At 37.9% G+C, this 22960-nt stretch overlaps 1 protein-coding gene and 1 non-coding gene across 2 annotated transcripts in view; one reads left to right on the forward strand and one right to left on the reverse strand.

Annotated features, from left to right (window-relative positions):
• The window catches only part of Efcab5 (EF-hand calcium binding domain 5), a 127101-nt gene that overhangs the window by 22993 nt on the left and 81148 nt on the right, over positions 1-22960 (reverse strand). The window contains exons 17-20 of the mRNA XM_071603835.1: positions 8060-8349; positions 5863-6032; positions 5036-5264; positions 2835-2987 (exon numbers count right to left, since the gene is read on the reverse strand). Of these exons, the coding sequence (XP_071459936.1) occupies positions 2835-2987; positions 5036-5264; positions 5863-6032; positions 8060-8349 (842 nt within the window). The remainder of the gene's footprint in view (positions 1-2834; positions 2988-5035; positions 5265-5862; positions 6033-8059; positions 8350-22960) is intronic.
• LOC114083331 (U6 spliceosomal RNA) lies at positions 15939-16042 on the forward strand. The gene has a single exon (XR_011705178.1). It is a non-coding gene; the product is annotated as a U6 spliceosomal RNA (small nuclear RNA).

Raw genomic sequence — 22960 nt, forward strand, 5'->3', positions numbered from 1 at the left:
ATAGTTTTGGAGGTTGACATCCAGTATCAAGGTGTCAGCATTTGGTTAAGCTCTTCTTCTGATGGAAGGCTTAGGGTGAGAGAGGGCTAGAGATCAAACTTGCAGCCTCCAAGTCCTTTAATAATCAGAATTAATCCATTTATGAGGGTGGAGAATCATGACCTAAACACCTTTCATTAAGCCTCACCTCCCTCCACAACAGGAACTTGTGATCCTCCTGCTTCAGCCTCCTGAGATTACAGGTCTGCACTAATATACCAAGAATCCTCTTTTTCTTTCCTTCTTTCTTTTTTTTAAAATTTATTTCTTACATACATGACAATAGTGGAGTGCATTACATTCATAATTATTCATTCACAGCACAATTTTTTGTAACTATGTATATAAAGTATGTTCACACCAAATTATGCCATTATACATAAGCTCTCTTTTTTGCATAAAATTCTTAATACACCTTTATACCACCATTTATCATATCTCTGTTTGTATATAAGGTATGTTGACACCAAATTCACATCTTCAAACATGTTTTTTGTATAATGATGACCCTCTCCTTCCACCATCCTAGCTATTCCCCTTCTCCCTCCTTTTCCCTCCCACCCCTATTCCCTGTCTAGAGGTAATTTTCCTCCCATGCTCTCCCTCCCTACCTCACTTTGAGTCACCCCTCTTATATCAGAGAAAGCATTCGGCATTTGTTTTTTTGGGATTGGCTAACTTCACTTAGCATAATCTTCTCTAATGCCATCCATTTCCCTGAAAATGCCATGATCTTATTCTTTTTTAGTGCTGAGTAATACAGAATCTTCTTTTAAATTAAACAAACAACTCTCATTAAAGGGGCTGGAGTGGGGGTACAACACTTACCTAGCCTATTATGGGTTTGATCCCCAGCACTGCAAAACAAACAAATAAACAAACAACCCCAAACCTCCATAGATTCACATGTAACTGTTATTTCTTTGTCAAATAGGTGGCAATTTCCCCCCAGTTCATCATTAATAGCTTAATTTTATTTACTTATTTTGCAGCTCTGGGGATTGAAGCCAGGGCTTCAAGCATACTAGGCAAGTGCTCTACCATGAGATACATCCTCAGCCCTTTTTATTTATTTACTCTTTCTTTTGAGACTGGGTTTCTCTAAATTGCCCACGTTGGTCTAAAATCTGTGATCTCTCTGCCTCAGTCTCCTGAGTAGATGGGATCGTAGGTGTGTACCACCCTGCCTGGGAACACTCAGTTTTTTGTTTTTTGTTTTTTTGTACTGGGGATTAAATCTATGGGCACTTTATCACTGAACCATTTTTAATTTTTATTTATCTCACTTAAGTCACTTAGAGCCTTGCTAAATTGTTGAGGTTGGCCTGGAATCTTCAATTTTCCTGCCTCAGTCTCACAAGTTTCTGGGGCTGCAGGTGTGCATGCCTCCATACCTGGCAGCTCTGAGCTATTTTTAACATCAAAATCTAACCATAGCATCTTGTATCTAGGAGAAAATCCTAACTAGAGCCTTAGATAGGCTGATCTGGTCTCTGCCCTGCTGTGACTTCACTCAAACCCTGATTGCTGGTGGACCTCCTCTCACCTCACCTTTCAACATGATCTTCTCTGTTACCATGAAATAGCCCTGGGGATATACCATGACCTTTGAGACTTTGTCCTTGTTGTCACAATTCTGAGATTATACACCACGGAAGCCAAGTTTCTTGATGATTGCTCTGGGCCATTTTGGCCTTTTCCATGGTACCTACATATTATTTTCCTTAAGGTCCTGAATAGGTAATCCTGAATCCTCCCCAGACCTCCACACACTTTGGCCTCACTGGGGAAGTAGCCCATAAGATGGGATAGACTACTCCAGACCCAAGGACACTTCAAGGCTCCCACTTCCACTCCAAATCATCCCCCTCCCAAGAGCAGTTCCAACAATGAGGTATTCTCCACCTCATGGCATGGCTACCCTACCAAGAGCTATGTGATTCTACTTTTCTATGGCTAAGGCTTCATTAGTTTGCCCTAGCCACTGAGGGAGGAAGCCCAGACCTGGTAGGAAGGAAAGGAAAAAAAGAAGCCAGGAGGGAAGGACGATGTCTGTGGTAGGCCAGGCAAAGAACTGGGAGACAATCAAGAGGAGGCCACCACGTGATCAGGCACACTGCAGAATCATTTAGCTTTTTTGAAAGGAAGATACCTTTCCATTCATTTTCATCATATAAAAAAATCCTTATGTTAACTGTAAAAATGTAAAGCAAACATCAAGAATTCATCATATTATAGGTGGGGAATGTAGCTCAGTATAAAGCACCTCTGGATTCAATCCCCAGTTCCAGTATATATCTCCACGATTCTAGTGGATATTGCCTATTTGGCCACCAGGACATATCTCAGGATGAGTCAAAAAGTTTTCTTTCTTGGGTTTTCCAAATTGGAGTTTTTTACTAGATGCTTTACTAGGCATCTGACTTGCCTTATGGAGAAAGCCCATCTTTTTCCAGAATGACAAAGCTAACATGCAGAGGGAAGCAAATGTGAGAAGTGGAAAGATAAAGAACATGATTGAGCCCTAATGCTATTGAATGACCTGGGTCTGGTCATGCTGGAAGCCACCTTGATGCCTACCTTTTCTTCATTTGGGTCACAGTCAATTCTCTCTTTTGTCCAAGGCAGTTTGAGATGGATTTCTGACACTCATAACCAAGGGTCTTGAGTTGGAGTCATAAGAAACAACTTTAGTTAGTCTTAATGGCTGACTAATATGGTTTTTAGATATTAGTAAAACATCAACATCTACTCTGTTACATCAAAGGGGTCTAACACTGCCAAGGCTTGCCTACCTGGTGTGGGCTAGGCTCTACAAAGTATGTAGTGATGGAGATGATATTGGATGTGACATTGAAGAGCCAGCCAATGCCAGTGATCACAATATGAAGGATATGTTCCCGGCTGTGAACGTAGTGGTAGGCAGTGCTAAAGACATTGGCAACACCCTGAAAGATAGAAAATTCAAATGACCTTTTCTTTTTTAAAAGAGTAAAATAAATAATTATTAATGCATCAATTTGATTATCTTAAATTAATGATAATCTACTTTCTACAAATTATTCATCAGTTCTCCAAAGGTAGTGCTCCTGATTCTACTTATAAAAAAAAAGGATCACAAAGAAATCAAAGATGTATGGGCTGGAGATGTTAGTTCAGTGGTAGAGCACTTGCCTAGCATGCATGAGGCCCTTAGTCTGATTACCAACATCACACACACACACACACACACACACACACACAAACACACACACACAGTATAAAGAGAGACCTACTTAATATTTTATGCTTTGCTTTCTGATAATTACCCAGTGAAATTTATGATATGTACTGGTGGAGAACAGAGTCAGAAGACTCTAAATTAAGAAAAAAAAAATATTTAAAAGACAAGATTCTAGCCCTGGGCAGATGGGTAGGAACTGTCCTGACCCGATGCCAATACTAATGTTTGCACATGCCTATTGCCATCAAAGCAGCAGTGTAGGATATGCTTGGTTCCAGGGTTTGCAATATGCTACATGACGTTTTCCTATAGGTATAAAGAGACTTTGATCCACAGAGAAGGGAGGGAAATCTACCAAATCCATCTGTGGTCTTGTTGTTGTAGAAAACTCTTAAGAATCACAAATTCTTCAAAGTTATATGCATTTACAAGTTAGGACTTAAGACATCTAAAAGTAACCCAGGACCCTTAATCTCCAAGGGCTAGAGAGTCTACTTATAATTTGTAATTCATTTGTACATGTTCAGTAATAATATGGCTCACCTACTGATAACTTCACAATCCTCCATGTCATTCTCATGTCAGATGAGAATGAATCTTATTATTAAAAAAGATGTCCAGAGAAAAAAAATTCTACCACTTTCTTCAGTTATCCACCTCATAAAGTGGAAAGAGAGAATGAAAAATAATGGTAAATGAACAGAGAGCCAAGGGCTTACAGGGCAACAAATGACAAGGGCAAAGTAAGTTCCTGACTTGCTGCTACATTCTACGGTCCTTGCCTCCATAAAGGATTTGAATTTTCCTTTATTGCAATTTCTATCCCTAAAATTATATCAAAATGCTTTAGAGGGCTGCGGTTATGGCTCAGAGGCAGAGCGCTTGCCTGGCATGTGTGAGTTTCTGGGTTTGATCCTCAGCACCACAGTGGTAGAGTGTTTGCCTAGCATGCACGAGGCACTGGGTTCAATCCCCACTACCACCAGCAAAAAAAAAAAAAGATTTCTAGCCTCACTTGCACAAGGCCCTGGGTTCAATCCCCATGCAACCCCATATATATCTATATATATATATATATATATATATATATAAAATATACACACACACATACACATACACATATATACATATAATATATAGTGTCTACCTATAACTAAAAAAATAAATATTTTTTAAAATGCTGTAGTATGCTCCAGTTATTCCATTGTCTTAAAAATGACTTTGTGTGTGTGTGTGTGTGTGAGGGTGTGTGTGTGTGTGTGTGTGTGGTCTAACTTGAAAACATGAATATTTAAGAAATATTTTCTTTATTCTTTGTCCTCAAAAATTGTAACACTGAAATCAAGAGCTATTTGGATGCATATCATATTTAGCACATTTTGTAGAAAGAACAAAGGATTAGTTAATAAAACACAAATATACTCCTTTCAAAGTTTCATTCCTATTTTATGGGGTCTTAGTCAGTGATTTAATTGTTGGATTTCTGTTCCACAGCATCAAACTCTATTCCTATGATTAATGCATATAGTCCCTAAAAGGCTGAAGCATAGATGTACAACTGAGACTGAGAGTCCTTTTATAAGTAATGGGGGACCTTTCCAAAGTCTGACAAATATAGGGAATAGGAGCAAGCATGATAATATTGTTTATTAACAAGACTTTACTCTAGTAAAGATTTTCAGGTTTCACTTTTTAAGAAGTATAAAACAAGAGGCCTTTTTAAATATAGGAGAGGCAATCCTACCACTGCTCTTGAAGACTTCTATGACTTACCTGATAGAATCTGATCTCATGAGGTAAGAAGATGTTTATTTTGTGGGGATCTCTAAGTGTGTCAACTGCCAGGACCCCAAAGATCCTCATATATGCATCATGCAGAGGCAGAGCCAGTAATGACCCATTTCGATCATTCTTATTGCGGGAATGGTTCCAGAAGATGATGTTCCCATGGTACTGTACTTGGGGGACATGGACTGGCTTCCCTTCATCCACTACTGAAAAGCTTAAGAAAAGGGACATCAAGATAGGAATAAGACAGGAGGAGGATTTAGTAAATCACTGAGGTAACTAGATCAATTCTCTATCCACAATTATGGGCATTTATATGTAAGGGCACTGGATTCAAATAAGATTACCAGTTTAGAGGGTCTGATTTGAGGGAAGGACTTAAAAGACAATCTTAGATCTTGCCAGAGAAAATATATATAAACTGAATTAAGGAGACATAATTTATTGAGCTGATACCGTGAAACAGAGTCCCTAGGTGGGGAATCATTGCCAAAGAGTAAGCTCTAGAATTAATCAACTAAAACCATTAAAAACTGGAAACATTAGGGGCTGGGGCTGGGGCTCAGCGGTAGCACACTTGTCTGGCATGTGTGAGGCACTGGGTTCGATTCTCAGCACCACATGTTAATAAATAAAGGTCTATCAACAATTAAAAAAATATTAAAAAAAAAACTGGAAACATCAGTTCCCACTCTAGAAGCCTGGTAACTTGAGACATTTCTCTCTGGAGCAACTCACTAGGATTTGGAGGTGCTAGTTTGTTGTTGTTGTTGTTTAGGAAGATAAAACCAATCACTTCAAGGAGTTCTCACCTGATTCCTTCCATGTCCCGGTAAAGTACTCTGTTTAGTACGAATGAAGCATCATCTAGGGTACAAGCCACATTTCTCAGTAGAACAGACCCTCGATCAGGCAGTAGTTCATTTTCTTCTAAGAGGGAAATGTGAGCACTAATCTTCTTATTTCCATGAGTTTCAGCATCCTGTGGCACAACATTTCTGAAAATGTATTTACCAACAGCCACAGAACTCCCCTAATCCCTTCACCACCCAGTTTGTGAACATGGCACCAATAATTTCATTTTATTGAGTACATGATGCAGGTACTATCATTCATGGGCAGTGGGGAAAAGGCTGACACCACAAATGACCTCCAAAACTGAGTTTTCATGCGTGGAATAGATTTTTTTTTCTAAAGCCAACTAAACTGCTTTACTGAAAACAAAATCAAAGCAAAACCAAACCTCTCAAGTCTAATCAAATTAAAGGTTTAAAACTTAAATCCTTTCGAACTATTGTCATATTTTCTGGGCTTCAGTTAAAAGTACTGGTTTTAGAGAGCTGCAGCAAGAAGATGCCTTCATTTCATTCATATCTCTTGGCCATCTAAATATGTGAAATTGAAAAAAAATGCTTCCAAGGAATTATTAACACAATTTACATATTTGATGCCATTTCAGGAAAAGGTTTCTTGGAGCCTGAGGGTTCAGACTTTCTGCATTTACTATTTCTAATTAAAATAATTAAAAATCTCTATATAAAAAATTAAATTATTAACAGTATTATGTGATAACACACATTGAATATATTCATAAAGTGGGGACACAAGAGACACTTTCCTTGATATTTGTCTCTTCTATTTATTTATGTTTGTGTTTCATACTTTCTTTTTCTTCTGCTTTTATTCCTTTTTTCCACATATAAGTTATGTGGAGTAATTAACAAATATAAAATAAGATTTTTCTTAGGGTAACACAGATCTCTAAAGCAAGTTGGAGCAATGCCTCCTTTTCTTGAGTGGATTCCTAGTCCTAATTTCACCATTGCCAACAACATGGGAAAATTCAGCCATTCAGGAGATGATTCCAATTGTGTGTGTGTGTGTGTGTGTGTGTGTGTGTGTGTGTGTGAAATGTATAAAATGATGATGATGACTGGCCCAGGTCTCCTGTATCACTGGAATCTGGGATATACGTAAAAAATAGCTGTGATGTTTCTGCTTAAGAAAAGTAGCAATCTGGGAGTTTCTGAAGAGGTGCAAGGCTGTGGGCAATGGTTCTACAGGGCCATGTGTTTTAAGTGACAGGATTCTAATAGTCTCAGTTTGCTGCTAGGCAGTACTATGAAATATTGTGTAATGTTGGAATCTACTTTATGATGAGTTTATGGCTTAAATAGTTCTTTTTTTTTTATGGATATATAGTTCCCTGGACATCATGTAAGGAAAATATAGCTTGAACTGTTTGCACATCTCTTTTCTGGTGTTTTTTTTCAGTATCAGTCCATTGTCTATTCTTGGCTTATTTATTAGACTTTTAGCACAAATGAAATTAGAAATCCCAAGACTTCTTTTTCATATCTTTTCTTTACATCTTTTTTTCTCTGCTTCTTTCTTACCCACCACCCATAATCTCAGTGGCATCTCATCTGGGCTTTGGGTCATTTGTAATGTATTAGAATCAAGTGCTCCTTCCACGCAACCATTGGATATCACCCACTGTGAGAAAATTCTTTTCCCCTCCCTTCCTTTTTTTTTTTCTTTTTTGTAGTACTAGGGATGGGACACAAGGGTACTCTACCACTGAGCACATCCCCCCCCCTTTCTTTTTACATTTTGAGACAGGGTCTTGCTAAGTTGCCCAGGCTGGCCTTGAACTTGCAATCCTCCTGCCTCGGCCTCGCAAATCACTGGGATTACAGGCATGCACCACTGTGCCCAGCTCAGAAATTTTTTCTCTTTTAGATCATTTTAGAAAACATACCTGGAATTAGATAGAGGGGAGTGAAGGACAGGGAGGGGTACAGGGGTAGAAACGATAGTAGAATGAATAGGACGTTATTACCCTATGTTGCATATATGATTACGACCTGTGTAACTGTACATCATGTACACCCAGAAGAATGAGAGGTTATACTCCAGTTATGTATGATGTGTCAGAATGCATTCTACTGTTATGAATAACTGATTAGAACAAATAAAAATAAATACATATAAAAAAAGAAAACATACCTGGGTGAGGGTCTTAAAGGTCTCAGTGTATACTGGCTCCACAGACACTCCACTTGTCTCTGCAGCATGTTGGATTTGGTGCAGCCATTTTCGTCTTGCACAATTCCTAAGACCCTCAATATGGCTCCTCTTTAAAGAATTCATCAGAAATTCCACAATACTTTCCATAACTTGATCTTCATTGCCCCTGAGTTCAGATACTACTAATTCTATGTATTTCTGAAATTGTTTTGAAGACAACTTTACTTCATGTCCATGGTATGACTTTGGAAACTGGAAGTGTAGTTTAGCTAAAAGACACAAACACAAAACCAAGAACTAATCAACAGTGCATTCATCTACTGGGAAAATTTTCTTTCTCCTCTTCAAGCCCAAGCCCTTAACAACTACTCTCTGTGGAAAATCAAGTATATCAAAGGCATCTCTGAGATCAGAGGAATATTTCTCAGGTATTTCCTATACTAAATTTACTAAGACATCTATATCATCTTCTCTTGGTTTTGGTTTGTTTTAATTCTACTCCTTAGCTGGAAAACTCCCAGAGTCTACTTTGATTCCTCCCTACATTTACAATAAACAGCTTAATTTTATCCATTAAAATTATTAAAATTATAATAATTTTATCTTTGGCAATGTATCTTGTGGCCACTCCTTTCATTTCTATTTTCGTACCCCCACACCAGCTTTTATCACTTTATAATTGACTGGTCAGTACTAAAATACTCAATATACGTTTGTAAAATTAAATTAAAATGGAGTATGCATTATTCAATTCTCTGGTTCAAAGTCCTGCCATATTTCAATTTAATCTATTTCCAATCAAATCTGCTCCTAATACCATATAGTAGTTATTTGCTCTAGTACCTTCATTCTATTCATGGTCCCTAACCATGCTTTGCATACTTCTGTATCCATACTCTTTAATTTTTTTAATTGTGCAATGATGAATCTACTATCAAACTTGAATATGACCAATTACTTACATTTTCCACTCTGTTCTGCCCTATTCCATCCTCTCCCTCCACCGTTACCAACCCGAAATTTGGTTTTATCTTTCCCTTCCCTTTTGTTTTTCCAATAGTGTTAGAGTTATACAATAATATATGTGTTACATGAATACTTCTAAACAATATGTGGTTTAGGTTTGACTTTTTAAACTTTAGAAAGAGGTTATCAAGTCATATGCAGTTTTCTGGGACTTGCTTTTTTATCCAACATTATGCAACTGTACCCATCTACGTGTTCCTGTAGCTGTGATTCATTTATTTTCATCATTGTACGCCATCACATGAGTGTATTATCATTGATTATTTATTCTCCTGGAGATAGATGTTTAGGTTGTTTTCAATATTTTGTTCTTGGTACTAGCACTTTGAGCATTTTTATACATGTCTTCTGGTTTGTGTTTGCAAATTTTTTTGACATTTCTTATAAGTTAACATTATAAGGTAGCTACCCCTTCCCTTTAAAGTATAGTCCTAAGTCTCTCCTTCCTTGTGAAGTCTTCTACTGTGATTTCTCCTTCCCATGAAAGACAATAGCATTTATTCTATGTCATTTATTTGACAATTATCAAATACTACTGGGAACTTATAGTCATTTTATCATATGCAGTGAGCTTCTCATTTCTGTAGTTGGACACTCATTGATTTTTGTTTTTTAGCTTCCACTCATCTTTGTCTTGGTAGTTCTCTCCAGTTTTGCCACCACTCCTCTCCCATCTCAGTTTATGTGTTTGAATTGGATTCTACTCATAGTTCTACAGATTGAGCATGCATCTTAGACTTATGCCTGGGTGGTTGATTTAGTACAAGATTTATGCAGAATCATTAGGAAGAGGACACTTTCTATTTTATTTCTACTGAGTTTGAATGAATATGTGAGGATGGACCTGGTCACCACAAATGGAGAGGTTTTATGACAATGGAGATAAAACAGAAGAAAGCAGGGGCTGGGCTGAAAACAAGAGAAAGAGAAAGAACCAGATACCTAACCTAATGTCATTATTTGAACTCCCAAACCTAGTTGTGTTCTGAAGTAGTTCTGAACTTTACCATTGCATGAACAAATTTCTTTTTTTCATTGATGCATTATAATTATACTATTTTGGGATTCTTTATGCCATGTTCATACATGCAAATAACATAGTTTGATTAAATTTCTTTTTTTCTTAAGTGTTTTGGATTGTACTTTCTATTATTTGAACCCAAAGGATCCTAAGTGACAGCCTCCTATTAGGCTTAAAGTGCTTTATGGTCTCCTCCTCCTCCTCCTCCTCCTCCTTATTATTATTATTATTATTATTATTATTATTATTATTATTATATTCCTTTCTTTTCTTGAGCATTTTGGTTCTAAAGCCACTGGTGGGCCAGAGCAAGGTAAGTAACCCCTCCTGGTCAAGAAGCAGGTCAGGGTATTGGAGTCCAAATGTGTTGAGGAGGTCATCTGTGCAGAGGTGGCTTAGCATGTATTGTCAGAGTGTGAGCAGGGTGCAGAAGGCATGCATATGGAAGGGCAACTTACAACCAATGTGGGTGAAGAGGATAGTTCAACAGAGAGGTGGTTTAGGTTGGGGAACCAAAGCCCCATGTGGATGTTTAATCCTGACCAGAATGAAAAGGACATGCAAATAGAGGGAACAGTGTTAATATAAAATGACCAAGCCACTGGGTGCAAATTTCACAGATCAGCAAAGCCTTTATTCAGCAGTGGAATCATGCATTTGGTGGACCCTCTTTCCTGATGGAATGTGAGCCACAGGCCCAAGGAGGAATCTGTGCTTATATATGTTACACTGAGAAATGACTTAATTATTGACAAAGTGTGTCAGTTCAGGCACTCAGGGAACAAGTTGTTTTAGAATTTGAAATTTGCTTTCACTGGGCAATATTTTTACTTGGGGAAGAATAGAAGGTCTGGGGTCAGCATTCAGTACTTATCTCTTTCCCTTCAGGGTCCCATTGTACTGTCACTAGGAAAGGATTTATTTGGGGAAGGATCAATGCTTTGGCTTCTCCCCAGAGACTGCCATTTTAGGCTTGATAGATATCTCCTTCCCAGGGATTGTCTTAACACTGGATGATATTTGCTTCCTTCCCAGGGATTGTCCTGTAACTGGGAACTCCTTGTTATCAGTGTGTTGCCTTCTTCCTCACTCCCTCTTCCCAGGCCACACTATTTTGGGGTTTATAATTTTTCCATATCTTACAGACAGCTTGGCCTGGGGAAATCATAATCTAAACAGGATGAAGCAGATGTCAGTGTGGAAGAGAAGTCCAACATGCAGAACTGGCCCAAGTCCAGCATTGGGAGCCAGAATCTGAATACACTAAATGGACTGAGGAAGGTTTGAAAACTGCCTTGTCATACAGCATCAGAATCTAAGGAATATCCACATTCCAAGATCACCACTTGGAGAAGGGAATCTCATGTGGAATGTCAACACCCCAAGTGAAGCATGAGGGAAGGGTAGTGTAGTATAGTGTCCTTAAGTGATGTAAGAAAGAAGACATAAAGGGCTGGGGTTGTAGCTCAGTGGTAGAGTGCTTGCTAGCACCTGTGAGACACTGAATTCGATCCTCAGCACCACAAAAAAATAAACAAATAAAGATATTGTGTCCATCTACAATTTTAAAAATATTTTTAAAATGATTTCAAATATACAAGGACATAAGAGCAGGAGAGAGGACAGCAGCAGTGATTGAAGATTCATTCCATGTAGAACTGATAGACTGATGGGCCAAATAAATAAATATGCCCAGGATAACATGAGCCAAAGTAGGGAGCTTCAAAAATGGAAAGGGAGAAAACTAGAATGAATCCTGTTGTGTTAGATTAGACTTGGAGATATTGGTATGAACTCATGATTTTTAATATTAATAGATGAAATAGAAGCACAGGTATGAATGTTTTTGTACATACATGCATGTGCATGTGCAAACACACATACAAACAAATCCCCTCCCTCTGTTCACTAAGAAACGTGGGAGCAGAGACTTCTGAACAATGAGCATATGTAGAATTCAGATTTTGGCTTTTAAATACTACTTCCCATTAAAAGAAACCAGGATTTTCTGAGGAAATGGATTATCCCTCAGTATAAGAGGGATCTAGAAGATGTCAGTATAGTAGAAATCAAGGTAGTGTGTTAAGAATGATGGAAACAATATTGGCAAATGTATACTGTTACATTGTGTACATGTACAAATACATAACAACAAATCCCACAAGTATGTACAACTATAAGGCACCAATTAAAACATGGAAAAAAAAAAAAAGAATGATGGAAACACATTAAAAGAACAGAGGAGCCAGGCATGGTGGTACACTCCTGTAATCCCTGCAACTCAGGAGCCTGAGGCAGGAGGATCCCGAGTTCAAAGCTAGCGAGGCCCTAAGTTAACTCAGCAAGATCCTGTCTGTCAAGATCCTGGGGGGAGGGGGGAAGCGCTGGGGTTGTGGCTCAGCGGTAGAGTACTTGCCTATCACCTGCAAGACACTGGGTTCAATCTTCGGCACCACATAAAAATAAATAAATAAAATAAAGGTATTGTGCCCAACTATGACTTAAAAATTATATATATATATATATATATATATATATATATATATATATATATATATATATATATATAAGGGGGGGTTGATGTTGTGTGGCTCAGTGGTTAAGCGCCCCTGAGTTCAATCCCCAGTACCAAAAAAAAAAACAGAGGAAACTATATGACAGCTCCTTATAAAACTAAAAATATGTACCCTATGGTCCAGAAATTCTACTCCTGTATATTTATTAATAAGAAATAAACACATATATCCACATAAAGATTAGTATAAGATTGTTTGGAGCAGCTTTATTCATAATAGTCAAGAACAAGAAACAACCCAGGTGTTTAGAGACCAGATAAACAAACATGATATATTCATACAGTGGAATACTATTCAGCAATAAATAGAAGCAAAATTCTAATATATGCAACAACCTGTAACCATCTCAAGGAAAATTATGCTGAGTGAAGGAAACCTTACAAAAAAAGAGTATATATTGTATGACTTCATTTTTATGTAGTTTTAGAAGAGTTAAAACTATGGTAGAAAAAAAGAGAAGAGGGGTTGCCTTGGGGATTAGATGGTGGGATTGAATGGGAAAGTTTTTTTGTTCTTGATGCAAGCATGGAGTACTCAGGTCATGTATTTGCCAAAACTCATTGTACACTTAAAATTTATGCATCTAATTTTATGAAAATTTTACCTCAAAAGAAAAAAAGCTTTTAACAAACACTCCAATTAATGATACGCATGCTGGAGTAATTAGTGAGAAGTATATAATATACTTTGAAATGCATAAAAATAACAGAGATAGATGGAAAAATAGATGGAGGCAGATAGATAATAAGAAAGGGTAGTAAAATGGTAATGGTAGAATCCAGGTGGTCTACAGATGCCTCGCCATAAAATTCCTCAGTTTTGCTGAATGTTTGAAATTTTTCCTTATAAAATTTTGGGAGTGGGAAAGGGAAGACACAGGAGTCAGATAAAAGGACTTCCCTTTGTTTAAATTTGGGACAATAGACAAACTCTAGATAGGGCAGAGGGGTTGGAGAGGAAGGGTAGGGAGGCATGGGTTTAGAAATAATGATGGAACATGATGATCATTATTATCCAAAGTACATGTATGAAGACATAAATTTGTGTGAATATACTTTGTATACAACCAGAGATATGAAAATTGTGTTCTATATGTATAATAAGAATTGTAATGCATTTTGCTGTCATATATAAATAAAAATAAATAAATAAATGATTTTTTTAAACTGTATTATGTAAGCCTGAAAAAAAATATATGTTCACCAAGGAGATTCTGCAGAAATAAAGTAACTGTGCACATAACTGAAAAAATAAATAAATTTGGGACAATATTAGCATCAAAACAAATAATGATAGTTTTGGATTATAACCCACTGAATAAAATAGGAAGCCACTATATACTGCTATAAATGAATAAATGAAAAGTTTGACAAAAAATGGAAGGACTACTTACATAGTTTCAAAGCACATTCATAAAATACTTATTAGTTTCAAAGGGAATAAGAGTGACTTTAGAGTGGAGGGACCTGTTTAGAAAGCATCTCAATAAACTGATCAAAGTTATCATGGGACTTCTGATATCATTCAACAAAAACAGCATTGATTACACAATATATTTCTGCTGAAGATCAATAACCTGAATTTAAGCAAGAGGAAACATTAGACAAATGTAAATAAAGGACTTCCTAAAAACAAGTCTACAATCTTTCAAAGTGTCAAGGTCATGAAAATCAAGGAACAACGGAGGAGTTTCCTATTGATTCCTTATTCCAGAGTTCTAAAGCAAAGAAATTGTCATTTTACAACACCTACTTGCCCAGTTTTTAGTTTCTTAAAAAAAACAAAACAAAAAAACCACTTTGTGTGCTTTTCAATGAGACTTTTAAATAATGTTCAAGATTTCGGGATAGAGTAGAGGAAAGGGACTACTGGGAGGGAGAAGAGGGAAAGGGGAAATATTGGGAAAGGATACTGGCCAAATTAAATTATTACATTGTGTGTATGTAAGAATATATAACAATGAATCCCACCATTGCATACAAGTATAATGCACCCATAAAAATATGGGGAAAAAAGATTTCTGGAATTTGGTAACAGAATGTATTACCAAAATGTTTTAGTTTAACCAGTTGTTATGGCACATGTGCCTGTAGTTCCAGTTACTCAGGACATTGAGGTAAGCTGGGCACAGTGGTACACTCCTGTAATCCCAGTAACTAAGGATCAAAAGTTCAAAGCCAGCCTTGGAAATTTAGCAAGACCCTGTCTCAAAATAAAAATTAAAAAGGGATGGGATATGGCTCAGTGGTAACGTCTCTGGGTTCAATACTTAGTATCAAAAGAGAGAGAGAGAGAGAGAGAGAGAGTATAAAATTCATGTCTTTGGAGTATTGTAAACCTGATAATAAATATTTCTATATATATATATATATATATATATATATATATATATATATATATATATATATATCATCTTTAATTCCTACAGTTCACCAGGGAAGTAGGAATTAGCCTCATTCTCTAAAAAGAGGAAAAGGATACTGAAAGAGACAGTAGCACTAATGAGGAAGAGAATGTATTCAAACTAAAGATCTAACTAAAGTCCAAGGGTTTTTATTGTTGTTATGTTTTTGTACTTGGGATTGAGTCCAAGCATACTTTACCACTGAGCAACACCTCCAGTACTTTTTTTATTTTTTATTTTAAGACAGGGTCTCATTTCGCTAAATTGCTGAGGCTGGCCATAAATTTGCTATCTCCTGACTCAGCCTCCTGAGTTGCTGCCACAGCACTTGGATAAAACCGAAGTTTTAAGTTTTAATCTTTTCTCAAAGCTTCCTTCCTCTGCGCTGTACCAGGTGTAATTCCATTTCTCTCTTTTGAGTTCATGGCTAAAGAGGCTAAGATTGATCAAATTCATAGGACATGATCATATTTTTCCTGAAAGAAAAAAAGTTTACCATAATATGCTGAGAATCCTATGAAAAATTAATGTGACTGAATATGTATCAACATATTGTCGTAGCAAGAACTTGTCTCAAAAAAGTTTTAGTTTTAAGAGTTAAATGTCTTATTTAAATAGAAATTTAAATATTAAAGCAAATCTTATAATTTAAATAGAAAACGAAAGGACATAGCCAACAGCATTAACAGCTATTCCATGGAAAATAATGGGGTAAGAGTGATCTATTTCATTAAATTCTATGGTATAGACAAGTCACATGTTCTATGGCTTTTTATTTGTGATATTTCTGCTCAAAAGATTAGGCTGTATTAGATAGAAATAAAAAGGGGAGTGCTTGCTTCAGCAGCACATTTACTAAAATTGAACCGATACACAGATTAGCATGGCCCCTGCGCAAGGATGACATGCAAATTCATGAAGCATTCCATATTTTTATTTTATTTACATCTATATTTTAATTAATAATTAATTAATTTTATTGGTTCTTTTTAGTTATACATGGCAATAGAATATACTATGACATAATTACATAAAGCATGGAATTTGTTCTAATTCAGTCCCCAGTATTGCCCCTTCCCCTTCTTTCCTCCCACTCCTTCCCTTCCCCTTTCCCTCCACCCCCTACATTAAAATCTCAATGAGAGAAAAAAAAGAGGGGGGGCAGCAGGGTGTGGTGGCCAGGCCTATAATCCCAGAGGCTCAGGAGGCCAAGGCAGGAGGATCCACTTCAAAGCCAACCTCAGCAAAAGTGAGGTGCTAAGCAACTCAGTGAGGCCCTGTCTCTAAAAATAATACAAAATAGGGCTGGGGAAGTGGCTCAGTGGTCGAGTATCCCTGAGTTCAATCCCCGGTACCCTCTGCCAAAAAAAAAAAAAAAAAAGAGGTGGGGAATGACAACCTAAAATTTCAAGTTTCTCTTTCTATATATCAAACTTCCATTTTGAGAGCACCAACAGAAACAATTCTACAAACTTCTAACCCTGTGACTTTATGATATTTAAATCCCAATTTTTAGAGGAGAATTTCAAGTTTAAGGCCAATCTCAGCAACTTAGTGAGGCCTTCAGCAATTTAGCAAGTCTCTTGTCTCAAAATAAAAATAAAAAAGGAGTGTGGATATAGTTTAGTGCCCTTAGGTTCAATCCTCAGTACCAAAAGTTAAAACAAACCTGTTTTTTTTTTGGTACTGGGGCTCTTAACCACGGACTCACATCTCTAGACTTTTTTTTTTTTTTTTCCCAGAGACAGGGTCTTAATAAATTGCTGATGCTGGCTTTGAATTTGCGATCCTTCTGCCTAAGTCTCCCAAGCCTCTGGGATTATAGGCATGTGTAACGGCACTCAGCAACTCAATTTTTAATCTTGGACACAGAAGAAATAAGAAGAGCGGAACAAAACAATAAACAAACAAAAGAACTGTTTGAAGATTTGCCAATAATTTGTCAGTCAATACTCAAATTTAGAATTTTCTTTCTTTTTAGAGAGTAGAAGCTAACTCTTCTATACTGCCGTGCCACAGTCTGGCTGGGCACAAATGCCGCAGTCTGGCTGGGCACACAATCACGAGCCACCACACAGCTTGTAGATTCAAACAGCAACTCTTTATTCCCGAACTCACACCAGCCGTCTACAATCACGTTCTCTGCCCAAATCCACGTTCTCTGCCCAAATCCACGTTCTCTGCCCAACTCCACCTCCACTGGGCTTCTATCTCCAAAATATACTGTCTGAATCCCGTGAGAACTCAAGGGGAACTCAGGCAGCAGGATACACCCTATTCCCAGGAGGAATAATCTTAAACCTTAAACCTGGAACCTAAACTGGGAACGCCCTAAACACGATTATCTTAAAACCGGGAACACCCTAATCTGCCTTGGTCCTTGAGCAAGGTCACCTACATTCAATGTCGCTGCAACATGTCAGCAACACGGGGTATGCTGGCAAGGAAATTGTCATACCTACTTGGCTAATGGCTCCCAGCATCTCCCCCCTTCTGATTAATTAAACAACAAGCAATGTGGCTTAAGGACCGTGCCTGGTAGGTTGTCCAATTCAACATATGGTTCTTACCCGTCATCGGAAAACTGACCTTTAGGCGTCAGCCTCCTGTCTTAGGTTGATACCACTGCAATTGAATCATACCCGTCACTGACTACCGGTCCAGCATACAGCCATACTTGTGGATAAGTCTATGCACCAGTGGGGGGGTGAGGTTCTTTGCCTCACCTCTGTTGGCCCCCAAATTTGGCCTTGGTGCCAGTGGGGGAGTGAGGTTAATGTGGCTTATGGACCGTGCCTGGTAGGTTGTCCAATTCAACATATGGTTCTTACCCGTCATCGGAAAACTGACCTTTAGGCGTCAGCCTCCTGTCTTAGGTTGATACCACTGCAATTGGATCATACCCGTCACTGACTACCGGTCCAGCATAAGCCATTGGCCCCCAAATTTTAGACCATCACTAGCAGAAGGGAGGAGGATACAGAAATGCCACGACACCAAGCCAATTGACGGCTCCTTGGGAAAAAATTGCATCACTGGTGACACCATCAGCAAAGATATGCCAGCACTATCACAATTAACATGGGGTGCGCTGGCAAGGAAATAAAAATTGCATCACTGGTTAATCACTGTCGCAGATGTAAGAATGGCCAAGCTGGAGTTCTGGATATCAGCTGTTATGGATTTGAGTCAAATCATCTTCTTTTCGATCTGTAGAAATTGTTTTAGTTAATCTCTCTGGAATCCAAATGGGCTGCTGTTCTCCCTGTGGAAAAACACAAACAGACCCCCGACTCCAGACAATCACTGGGTCAGGACCTTTCCATTGTCCTGTTAGAATATCTTTCCAAAGTACTTTAGGCTTATGTACATTTTTTGGATACATATGCCTTTCCGCAGCACTAAGTCCTGATGAATCCAAATTTAAAAAGTTTAGAGTAAAAAGCGTTATTTTAAGTTTATCTTTGGGGGATATATACCCCCTTCCAATTCCCTCTTTTTGCTTTAATAAGTATGTTTTAATAGTTTGATGAGCTCTTTCAACTATGCCTTGTCCCTGTGGATTGTATGGGATTCCTGTTATATGAGTAATACCAAATGATGAGCAAAATTGTTTAAAAGAGGTAGAGGTATAGCCAGGACCATTATCGGTTTTTAACTGTTTAGGAACGCCCACAGTGGCAAAATTTTGTAAGCAATGAGCTATAACATCTTTAGTTTTTTCTCCGGCATGAAGGGAGCCCATCAAAAATCCGGAAGAAGTATCGACTGTAACGTGTAAATATTTTAATTTTCCAAATTCTGGCAAGTGTGTGACGTCCATCTGCCAAATATGGTTAGGTATCAGTCCTCTAGGATTGACTCCAAGATTAACTTGTGGTAAAAATGTCACACAATTTTGACATTGTTTTATTATATGTCTGGCTTGTTCCTTAGTTATTTTAAAACGCTTTTGTAAAGTATTAGCATTAACATGAAACCTTTTATGAAAATTTGTAGCTTCTTCAAATGTAGAGAAAATATGTATGTCATGTGTAGTTTTATCTGCTAAATCATTGCCTAAACTAAGGGCTCCAGGCAATCCTGTATGTGCCCTAATATGTCCTATGAAGAATGGATCTTTTCTGTCCCAGATTAGACTTTGTATAGTGGAAAACAAAGAGAAAACAGTAGAAGAAGGGGAAATCCTACCAGCATCTTCAAGAGATACTATAGCATTAACTACATACTGACTATCAGAAAATAAATTAAATACAGAATCTTTAAACATCAAAAAAGCTTGTAAAACTGCATTAAGCTCTACCTTTTGAGCTGATTGTTTGGGTACTAAAAATGTAAAAGTTTGATCTGGGGTAACTACTGCTGCTGTACCATTATTAGACCCATCAGTGAATATATTTGGAGCATTCATGATAGGTGTTTTTCTTGTCATTTTAGGAAAAACTACAGGATGCTTAGACCAAAAAGACAACAAAGGATTAGATGGTAAATGATTATCAAATGAAACATTAGATTTACACATGATTATTGCCCAAGTATTTAACTCATTAGCTAACTCATCAATTTGATCCATAGTATATGGAGTAATAATTTTATTGGGAGAAATTCCAAACACTCCCTTCGCTGCTTTTATTCCTTTGAGTATTAATTGTCCTACAGCCTCAGGATACCTAGTAAGAATAGTGTTAGGAGAATAAGATAAATGTATCCACAATAATGGACCTTCTTGCCAAAATACTCCTGTAGGAATATTTTTTGTTGGTAGTACAATAAATAATAAAGGCAAACTTATATCAATTCTATCCAAATGCATATTTTCCATATATGTTTCAATAATTTTTAATGCCTTTCTTGCTTTAGGAGTTAACATGCGGGGTGAATTTGGATCTGATGGACCTTTTAGAATATCAAATAAAGGTCCCAATTCTCCTGTTGGTATACCTAGATAAGGCCTTATCCAATTTATGTCTCCCAATAACTTTTGAAAGTCGTTAAGTGATTTGAGTTGATCTACTCGTATTTGAATTTTTGGTGGACGGACCATGGTTGAGGATAATAGAACTCCTAAATAATTAATTGGAAAATTTAATTGTACTTTATCTATTGCTATCTCTAGATTATAATTTTTTAATAAGTTTGTAAGTGTGGCATAACATTCCAGCAATATGTTTTTATCTTTATGTGCCAATAATACATCATCCATATAGTGAAATATTTGTAGTTCAGGATTTTGATTTCTAAGTGGCTGGATTGCTTTGTTAACATATATTTGGCACATAGTTGGACTGTTAGCCATCCCTTGAGGGAGTACTTTCCATTCATATCTCTGATCAGGACCTTCATGATTTAATGCAGGGATAGTAAATGCAAAACGTGGACTATCCTTGGGATGAATTGGAATTGAAAAAAAACAATCTTTAATATCTATAGCTAAAACATGCCAGGTTTTTGGCAAAGCAGACAATTGAGGAATCCCTGATTGAGCAGGTCCCATAATAACCATCTCATTATTAATGGCTCTTAAATCTTGCAATAATCTCCATTTACCAGATTTCTTTTTGATGACAAAAATGGGAGTATTATGGGGAGATATGGAAGGTTGTATATGTCCTTCCGCTAATTGTTGTTTGACCAGATCATGGGCTACTTGTGTCTTTTCTTTAGTCAGGGGCCACTGAGGAACCCACACTGGTCTTTCTGATTTCCAAGTAATTTTTATTGTCTCAGTGGCCTTTTCTGAAAATCCAACCCATGTCTGTCTGTTCCTTGATCTATTTGTACTGGTGCTGCTATACCTTGCCCTTGTTTTCCTAATCTTTTTTCTTTCCTAAAGCCTTGTCTAGCCCTAGTAGTGGGCACATTAGGATTGATGTTATTTGTTAACGTCAAACCTAATTGATCTAGGACATCTCGTCCCCATAAATTTATAGGAAGATGATCCAATACATATGGCTGTATAGTTCCTTCACATCCTTCAGGATCCTTCCAATCTAATATCATAGAACTTCTATGGGGATTAGTCGCCACTCCTAGGCCTCGAAGCGTTTGAGTGGCTTGTTGTAATGGCCAATGTTTTGGCCATTCTTGACGAGATATGATGCTAAGGTCAGCTCCTGTGTCCAGTAGCCCATTAAACTCATGACCTTGAATATTTAGTTTTAGCATTGGGCGAGAATCTAAATTTAAAGACAACATAGCCCAATCTACACCTGTGGAGCCTAATCCCCTGGAACCTCTTTCTACACTATGACTAGGAAATTTATTATGTAGGCTGGGTATTATTAACAACTGTGCTATTCTATCTCCAGGTGAAATTACTGATATACCTCTTGGAGAACTAGCTATAATTTTTATTTCACCTACATAATCGGGATCAATTACCCCAGGACTTATCATAAGTCCTTTTAATGTAGATGAACTACGTCCCAATAATAAGCCTACTGTTCCTTGGGGAAGAGGTCCTTTTACTCCTGTGGGAATGATTTGAACTCCCATCTCTGGAGTTAATACTGCTCTGGCAGAGGCGCAGATGTCCAACCCTGCGCTCCCTCGGGTTTGTCTGATGAGGGATTTAATGGACAATGTGTCCTGGGCACTACCCTGATGGTGTTGCTGGGATCCTCCACTGCCCCGTATATTTGTGGTTGTGGGCCCCGGAGCATTGGGCCCCCCTGTCCGTTTTTTGGCAATGGAGCCTGATGCCTTTCTCCACGATATCTTGGATAAATACCTGGTCTTTGTTCGTTTTTTGATAAGGGAGTACCTTCTATGGTGGTTTGAGAACGGCATTCATTAGCCCAATGTCTCCCTCTACGGCATCGTGGGCAAATACCCGGTATTCTATTCCTTTGATACCTACTTTTGTTAAACCCTCCTCCTATGGGGCAATTCCTTTTAAAATGTCCTGTTTGTTCACAATCATAGCATGTTTTTGGCCTGGCATCTAAAGCCTGTTGTACTGCAGCTGCCAAGACTTGCCCTTGTTCATTAATATCTCTACATAATTTAATATATGTGTTTAAATCTTCATGTCTCCATGGTCTAATAACCTCTCTGCAGCAACGATTTGCTTGGTCATAAGCCAGTTGTTTTATTAATGGCATTGCTTGTTCTGTATCCCCAAAAATTTTGGCAGCCATTTGAATTAGCCTATCTACAAAGTCAGCGTAAGGTTCATTAGCTCTCTGTATTACCTTAGATAGCTGACCTTGTAAATCTCCATGTCCTTGTAAAGTCTTCCATGCCCTAACTGCGTCTGCAGCAATTTGTGCATATATAGCAGGATCATATTCAATTTGTTGCCGTTGACCCTCATAAGGTCCTTTTCCTAACAACATATCTAGATTTCTTTGAGGGTAACCGGCTGCTGCATTTCGCCTAGCTGTCTCCGCGCAAAATTCCTCATTGGCAACCTTCCATAACAAATATTGTCCTCCATTTAGTACAGATTTACACATGCTAGCCCAATCTGCTGGCGTCATGTCCAAGTTAGTAATGGACTCAACCATGCTTACCGTGAAGGGAGCTTGGGGACCATAGGTTGTTACAGCCTCCTTTAACTGCTTCACTGTTTTAAAATCTAATGCACGGTGAATTCGCTGCCCTCCTGCCTGTTCAAGTACAGGGCATGCTAATCTTTGAGGTCCTGTCTCAGGATCCCATTTATCAACTACGGGGTTTGAGGGCCACTCAGCTGTCTCCATCGGTGGGGCTGTTGGTTGAATTATGCCCTCTTGTGATAAAACGGAGTTAGTAACAGCCTCCTGTTGTGGCCTTTTTCCTAACAACCCCTTTTCCTTTAAATTTTCTTCCTCTGTCTGACTAGCTCGAGAGACCTTCTCTTTTGCTTGATC

Source organism: Marmota flaviventris, chromosome 17, assembly GCF_047511675.1.
Source record: "Marmota flaviventris isolate mMarFla1 chromosome 17, mMarFla1.hap1, whole genome shotgun sequence".
Lineage (NCBI taxonomy): Eukaryota > Metazoa > Chordata > Mammalia > Rodentia > Sciuridae > Marmota > Marmota flaviventris.